Raw genomic sequence first — 8,709 nt, 5'->3', positions numbered from 1 at the left:
TGGCTTTAGTGTTAGAAGATATAGGGATTTTAAAAATCTAAGCACTTGATATGAAGAGATGTGAACGCTTACATTCTGTTTTGAGTTTAGAGTTTCGGATCAAAAGTGCTAACCATTTGAAGTCTTGTCGCAATGCAGCTACTGTAACACATCTTCCCATGGCCAAGTGCCTTATAGGTACGTGGCAACAAATGATAGGAGGAGACAAGTGGCCGACACCTTTGTCTTTGCTTTGACAGAGGACCTTTTCCTTCTCTCTCCTTGCTGTCATCGATGCTACGTTATTAGTTATGCATGGGTGTGACCTAGTTAACAAGGCTTGCCACATATTTAATAAGTCAATCGTCCTACGCATGGCACAGCTCCAAACATCTCAATTCACGCATTTCTTTACAAACAAAAGAACGCACAGCAAATCTGCATTCCACGATCGCCCAATAACGATGATCAGTTTGAGAACGTAAGCACCTCAGAGCCCTTCCTGTTACTGTTATATGGTCCGAATTTCCTCATTGCCTGTGGATAGCTCTATACAGGAATCATCGTTCAGGAGTCTTCATTGGAAGGAAGAGTTCAATCATCAGCGAATGGTGGTCGCATTACATATCTAGTTTTATCAAAGGTTAAAGACCATTTAACAGGTAGCTGTCAATCGTCAGGCTTGCACGGTTTCAGCTGTGCTTGAATGGTTCCCCACCTTCTGGAAAACAAAACGGAATAAGAAAGAGAGAGAATTTGTCTCTCTGCAAGTCAATAACCAGGATCAATTCATGTTTTTGAGAAGCTCCTTTGGCATGGCGGTCGTCTGGCAGCCGGCAAATACTTGTCAGAGCTGGAACTGTTGGGTTCCTGATGACGGTGGAGGAAGACAATAACCAGGAAGAATTCAGGATTTCAGTAAGCTCCTTCGGCATGGCAGCCGTCTGGCAGCCAGCAATTGCTTGTCAGAGCTGGAACTGCTGGATTCCTGATGATGTCGGTGGAGGAGGGGGAGGAGGCGGAGCAAGACGATCTGGTGTCACTGCAGCTGTGGCCGTTGAAACAGTACATTGTGATGACAGCAAAATTGAGTCTCTTTCTATCAACAGGAGAAGGCAAGAGCACAAGAGACCAATGCCAGTAACCGCTCAACATGAGCATCTGAGTGCACAAGCCTTGGCTTCCCGCATCCGCAGGGTGACATGCTTGGCTGAAGGACAGCACATCCATACACACATCTTGGGTATTGGACTTGACCAGGATCCCTTCCTAGCAAATCTACTCATTTCTATGTACCGCAGATTTGGCGCGCTAGGCAAAGCGTGTGAAGTGTTTGATCACCTTCAGTATCCTGGAGTTGTGAATTGGAATAACATAATTACAGCACACAGCAAACTTGGGTCGGCTAAGGAAGCATTGGGGCTCTTTCAGCAAATGCTACAAAGAGGTTGCAAACCAAACAGGGTCACTTTTATTAGTGTGCTCTCAGCGTGCATCTCCCCAGGAACTCTTGCAGAGGGAAAGTGGATCCATGCATATGCAGTAAAGGAGGGTTTAAAATCTGATACAGGAGTCCGTAATGCACTTATCACGATGTATAATAAGTGTGGGGATGTGAAGGAAGCATTGGCATTGTTTGAAAAAACAAAACATCGTGATGTAATTACCTGGAACTCGATGATTGCTACATTCTGTAACCACAAGCTTGGCAAAGAAGCTCTTCAATTGTTTAGAAAAATGCAGGAACAGGGCTTCAATGCAGACAGAACTACTTTTGTTAGCTTGCTCAATGCATTTGCCTCTCCTGAGGATTTAACAGAAGCCTGTACAGTGCATGACTTTGTTATTGACCATGGATTTCACACCGACATAATTGTTGGCAATGCCCTCATTAATATGTATAATAAGTGTGGAGCAGTTTGTAAGTCCTTTTCTGTTTTTGAGGGGATGCCTGCACAGGATTGTATTTCTTGGACCACCATGATTGGTGCATATGCTCATCATGGGCATGGCAATAATGCTCTTGAACTTTTTCATGAAATGCAACAATGTGGCTGTAAGCCTAATGAGCTAACATTCAGGAATGTGCTAACAGCATGTGCTGAGTTGAGAGACCTGAAAGAAGGAAAGGCAGTTCACGCAATGGTTAAGGATTACGGGCTTTTGCCAGATGTTTCTTTAGGAAATGCTCTATGCCACATGTATGGGAAGTGTGGAGCCGTGAAAGATGCACGGGCAGTCTTTGATGAAATGCCTGTACTTGATGCAGTCTCATGGAGCATCATGCTTCATGTGTATTCCTTGCATGGTCATGCAAAGGAAGTGCTGCAGCTTTTTGGAGAAATGCAGAACAAAAGCCTTGAACCTGATCATTGGCACCTCATCAGTGTACTTAATGCCTGTGGTATCCTTTCAGCTCTAGAAGCAGGCAAAGCAGTTCATGAATACATTTCTGATAAAGGTTTTCACACAAACATCACACTAGGAAATGCTCTGATTTGTATGTATAGCAGATGTGGAGCCTTAGAGGAAGCTCACAATGTGTTTGACAGAATGCGCAGGCATGATGTAATTTCTTGGAATACATTGATCTCTGCTGATGTATTGAATGACAGCTATGAAGATGCTTTTTGTTGTCTTTTAGAAATGCAGAAGCAAGGAATAGAGCCTGATAAGGTCACTTTTATTTGTGTCCTTCGTGCATGCACATGTCCAGAAACATTAGTAGAGGCTAGGGCAGCTCATTCAAGCATTATAGAGCATGGATTTGAAGGAGATAGCAATATAGAATGCAGTCTTATCAATACATATGGTAAGTGTGGTACTATAGAAGATGCACGGTGTGTTTTTGATCATATGCAACTCCCTGATGTAGCATCATGGAATGCCATCATGTCTGCCTATTGTGATCATGGAAATGGCCAGGAAGTGTTTCACCTTATTCGTCTGATGCACCATCAACATATTATCCCAGACAAGTACACATTTTCAACCATTCTAAAAGCTTGCTGTATTGTGGGAGCACCAGAAATGGGAAGATATACACATGCAATGCTGATGGAGGTTGGATTGGAAACTGACATTTTTATAGTAGCTGCACTAGTCAATTTCTACGGAAAGCTCAAGGCTTTGAAGGAAGCACGTGCTGTGTTTGATAGAGTACATAGTTTGAGTGTTTTTGTATGGACTGCGATGATTGGTGCATATGCTCAATGTGGATGTTATGATGAGGCTGAGCAACTTCTCGGATTAATGGAGCAGAAAGGTGTGGAGCCAACGAAGATTACATTCGTCAGCCTGCTCTCCTCTTGTGATAGCTCATCAGCTTTAGAAGTAGGGAAGGCAATACATTCATCCATTATCTGCAGAGCATTGGAGTCAGATGTGATTGTGGGAAATGCTCTGGTTAGCATGTATGGCAAAGGTCGAGCTTGCCAAGATGCACGCAGAGCATTTGACAGTATGGTTCAACATGATGTGATTTCTTGGACTGCCATTCTTGATGCATACAATAGGTCCGGCTATGTGGATGAAGTGTTCCATCTTTATGAAGACATGCAGCAAGAAAAAGTGAAGCCTAATGAAAGTACTTTCATTGTTCTCCTTGGTGCTTCCACAAGCATAAAACTTTTGGGAAAGGGGAGAGAGATCCATGCAAACATTGTGGAAACTGGGTTGGTGCTTGGAGATGTTATGAAGCATGCCCTTACAACCATGTACCGTGCTTGTGGTGCTGTTGAGGAGGTTGACTTATTGTCAGTCTGAAAGGGCAGTGTTTCATTATTCTAGTCATGAGAATTGATTCAAGGCATTTGATTTGTTTCTCTGTTCACATGAGCTGGTGCAGAGACAAGATTTAAACTAGGGATGCCCAATCCTGTTGCTTGAAATTTAAGATTGGATTGCTTAGTTGCATTTCTTCCTGTGGTATTTGCAAGTGCATGTAAGAAACAATGAGAAAGGGTTCTTGAGTACACTTGCATGTTGGCACTGCAGAACCAAACCCAATCTACTCTGCCATGTCTGTGGATGATCGGTGATAATGGTTTCATATCTACCACTTTTGGGAGGAAGCAAGTCTGAATGCTCTCTTGTATACCCAGACATGTTATATTACATGCATGGAACAAAAATGAGGCAGGTCTGCGGGAGTTGAGCATAGGTTATGGTACTAATGTAAAACAAAGATGATCCAGGTCTCCAGGAGTTCTGATCAACTGATGAACAGTCTGTTTGTTGTGGCAAGTGAGAATCTCACTTTGTGTTGGACAGGATCGTGTTAAGCAGAGATCAGCATTCAGATTGATCAAACCAGCATGTGATTCAAACGCCTTTTGGGTTTTTCTTATAGCAACTGGATTTCCAATCAGCTGCTGAAGCTGGCTTAATTACTCTTAGACATTCTCCTCTCATTGAACTCCCCCCAACTTTTAGGGCTTGGGAAATTATCTGGTTAGAGGCCCAAACGTCCTCCCAAACGCCCCCCCGAATGGTTAGCAGGGGACAATGGTGGCATGTAGAAGCTGCAGAAAAATGGAGATGTTATGCAAATGGACTTCTGCTCTGTGTTCTGAAGTTGATCTCAGGAAAATGGAGAAGAGATTCCATGAAGATCAGCATAGCTTCAGTGAGTGAAAGAAGGCTTCTGTTTCTGGCAACAAGAAGGTGCTCAAAGCTCCTGTTGCATTCTGAGAATACATCAAAGGTATGTTGAGTTTGTTCTCTCAGGCTTATATGCATATTTCACAGGCAGGCCGCCCTTGGAGGACGAATTTATTAAATGGTTTTGGAATACTCATGGCTCTAAGGCCTCAACCCAACAATTAAGAATCATTGGCAAAAGCTTTACCTTGCTGTTGTTGCATCCCAGTTTGAAAGAGACTATTCTCAACTCTGAATTCCTAGAAGCGTTTGATGTCAATGGTATGGATCTCTTCATTGAGGTTAAGTTTGTCCTGTTCCCAGACTCCTGCTTCTTGTGCAAAGAGGGGGGCCACTTTGCTAAAGACTGCCAAAAAGGATTAGGAACTCTAGTAAGCAAGAGATTCTGCACTGATTGTTGATGTGAGCCAAAAAGAAGAAAAAGATAAAATGTCAGGGAAAAGTAAGCCCGCGCAAGGCAATAGAAGCAAGAATCAGGTGCCACAGGCAGGAGATCCAGTCGCAAGCCAAGTGAAGAATATCCTGCAAAATCCAAGTACAAGCAAATCAGGGAAAGAGAACTGGAAGGCCTCTGCTATCAAAGACAAGGCGAATCAATATTAAGAAAAGTGTGCAGCAGAAAGTTGATAGAAGCAACCAGAAGCTCTCCCTTAAGAAGCTGGTAGGATCCTGTCAGTGGATAGGAATTTCTTTGTTGCTTTTGATGGAAACAAAGAACCTTTGCAGATGCTGTCTGCTAACATTGAGGTGCATAAGGTCTCCTGCAAAGTCACAGTAGTTACATGGAACATGAGAGGCCTTGTCTCTGAGAAGAGGTAAGGATGTCTCCTGGGGCAGGCTAAGTCTATCTAGTTTCAAGATGATCAAGATTGGCCATGTTTTCAGATATCTTGGGTGCGCTTAGCTGCAGGGATTACAATGAAGCAAAGGGCCAATTGGATGATGAACAAAGTAAAGGAGAAGACAGGCAAATGGAAAAGTTGCTCCCTTATGCTTTGCAGGCAAAACTGTAGCTTTGAAAGTAATACTGGCATCACAGCAGTATTCCTTTCTTCATTGCTCGTTTCGGCAAGTCAACATCATTGAAGACACAAGAGTTCAATGCTTTCTTGTGTGCATTAAAAGGAAAAAGTAGTTAGCATGCTATTGTGTCGGGTGTAACAACCACCCAAAAATCAAGAGGTAGGCTGAGGATAGAGCCTTTGAAAGATATAGCTAAGGTTTTTAATTTTGTTTGCCTAAAGAGGATTAACTCACTGCAAACTTGGACTGCCATCATCGAAATTTAGATATCAAAGGTGAAAGTAGCCAATTGATTGTAACATGATTTTGAATGGTGGGATGTCCTACTATCTAAGGGAAAGATCAAGATTTAGAATTTTGAAGTCGCACAAGCTCTTGTGGATTCTTGGAAGGCTTTCTTAGATTTTTCCAAATGGGTTGAGACCAAAAATAGAAAAGGAGATTTGTCTCTTCTGCAGTCAATTTGGATGTTCCCAAATGTGTACAACCCCCCTGCTGTCCAATGCTTGAGGAGTTAACAATTTCTACAAGGCTCTTGGGCAAAGAGATAAGGAGGTATGAGGATTTATTGAACCTAGAGGAACGGAGATTCAGATAAAAGACTAGGATCAAGGAGCATTTCCAGCTGAGACATGAGGAAGCTCAGTGGATTTTTACTCTATTTGATAGAGTTAGAGCTTGTTGGCCCACTTCCAGAAGATTGCATCAGGACGACTTCATCGAGTTTTGCAGCTTCAACAGGTAAAAGGCTTAGGAAAAGCAGGTGAGGTAAGGATCTTCAAAAATCTCACCCATATGCACAAAGCATGAAGTGGTTCCCCAAGTCTAAATTTTAGAACCTTGAAGATGAGGATCTGCAGTATATAGAAAGCAACACCTTCAGTAAGAGTGAACTTGATTCTTTGGAAGACCATCACGAATAATTTCCCTTTCAAAGTTAAGAGTGGGAAAAGCATTTGGGATCTTGCATCTTTGCCCTTTTTGTTGTAGAGAGGAAAATGTCTATTACTTCTTTTGGGAGTTTGAAGTAAGTTAGAAATGCTGTTTAAGAATGCTTATGGATGTTTGGTGATAAGAGAGGATGGCTGGCCATTCCTTTGGGACAAGCAACTGCTCCTAAAGCAGATGGTGGTATGGGTTGGAATCACTGAGACGCAAAGTTGTGAGGCTTGCCTTTTCATTGATCAAAAGGATCCCTGAAGAGCAGCTTTGGGCATTGATCATCACACACTGGATAGTTTAGTCTAAGGCATTTGGTAAGTCTTGGATAGACTACAGCTGGTCAGATGTTCTTTTCAGTGGTGAAGGCAAGCTCAAGTTGCAGCAATCACAAGGGGCTCAGCAGCTGGTTAAATCATGGAAAGTAATGACACCACTGCTTGTTTGGAAGGGTCCTTCAGGTTGAGAATCCTACTCTTTGCAGGAATGTGTGAAGGGAATTCGTTGTTGGTTTGATATCTGGGATCAAGATGCTAATTCTTTTTGGTCGATGGAAGTGATTGTGAGCCAGTTTGGCACATTAATGAGCAGGAAGTTGACTTGATACAGTTTCTGCTTTCCAAGCTCACTTAGTGAATCATGATGACCTACTGCTGAAGTCATAGACAAGCAGGGCCTTCTAAACTATTTGGTAAACAGACAAGGTAACCTTTGACAGACATAAGGAGAGGTTTCATTTTGAGGAACCTAATGCTAGCTGAATGCTTAAAACTGCAGATGGCTGGAAGGACCCTAGGGGCACTTGGAAAACATGCAAGAAAAAACTTTAACCTTTGACAGACATGAGGAGAGGTTTCATTCTGAGGAACCTAATGCTTGCTGGATACTTAAAACTGCAGATGGCTGGAAGGACCCTAGGGGCACTTGGAAAATATTGTGCTCTCCCAGTAATTTGATGTAAATATTATTTGAAATATAATATTGTTGCTCTTTTGCATTTAAAAAAAAGGGCTTTCACTGGGATGCCCAACATGTACGAGAATCCAATGGTAAAGTCTTGCGTATAAGAGCAACCATTACTATTCTATTCATATTTTGTAAAGTAATGTGAAAAATCAAGAAAAAACGCATAAAAAGAGGACCCAAGAAGGTTAAGAAAGTTAATATTGACGTTGCAACCATTAAAATATTTTCATGCAAGTGTTATAGACTAATCTTTACCAATGTTAATGACTTTGGCTCATTTAGAGGTATGTTGTGTCTACATCGTGAGTAGGTAGGACCAAAAAGAAAGAAAAGAAAAGCTCCTTAGGGGGGTGATGTTTTTCATGTATAGGGTCTGTTAGGTTGAAACACTTAATGGAGAATGATTCATTCAAAAGTCTTGTAAGCTAGTCAAAGGTGAAGATAAGTTTTTACAATTTAAAAGAAGAGGAAAAAACACTAGGCAAATATATTTTATTTATGTTCACAACTTATTTAGGACGGGAATAAAGATGTATAGATTCTTAAGATATCATATTCATGTTCACAACTTCTTTCCTTTGCCTAATAGCTTACTAAATATACAACCTTATTATTTGGTCTATTATTGTTGCTTGGATACCCTAATTGTTGGACCTACACTTTTTTTTCATCTTCACAAATGCATAAGGGATTTTGTGAGTGTCAATGACTTTAATCTACCATGGTAGTGGCTAGGATACTTTAAGATACTGGATGATATTTTGAAGTCAAACAATTTTTATGAATCCCCCCCCCCCCCCCCCAAATGGTGCCTCACACACACACACACACACACACACACACACACACACAAAGAAAGAAAGAGAGCTATTAGGTTAGGATATATCATTTGAAAGGAGAGAGCAAACCATTGTAGGTCCTTTGTGTGAAGCTCAAGAAAAATTATTAGGAGTCACCCAACTTAAACTTCTTTAACATACAATCTTCTTCAAATCCTATACTTTTGTTGCTATAGACAAATATCATCTTTGTAAACTTGCATAAAGGATGCCTACTTTTTTGTTTATCTTAAGAAATGCAAGGGATTTATGCATATCTTTGACTTAAAATTAGAAGATCACTAGGTTCTGATGTTTCAAG

General features: G+C 41.5%; 1 protein-coding gene across 1 annotated transcript; it reads left to right on the top strand.

Annotated features, from left to right (window-relative positions):
- Positions 1-347: 347 nt before the first annotated feature.
- Positions 348-7,739, top strand: LOC148029635 (pentatricopeptide repeat-containing protein At2g39620-like). Its single transcript, XM_087685873.1, has one exon. It carries the CDS (start codon positions 853-855, stop codon positions 3,742-3,744), a length of 2,892 nt encoding a protein of 963 aa, XP_087541999.1. The 5' UTR covers positions 348-852; the 3' UTR covers positions 3,745-7,739.
- Positions 7,740-8,709: the final 970 nt, after the last annotated feature.

The sequence above is a fragment of the Lygodium microphyllum genome, chromosome 10, assembly GCF_053477565.2.
Source record: "Lygodium microphyllum isolate KBCC chromosome 10, Lygodium_microphyllum_v1.1.10, whole genome shotgun sequence".
Lineage (NCBI taxonomy): Eukaryota > Viridiplantae > Streptophyta > Polypodiopsida > Schizaeales > Lygodiaceae > Lygodium > Lygodium microphyllum.
This window is presented reverse-complemented; position numbering and strand designations above follow the sequence as displayed.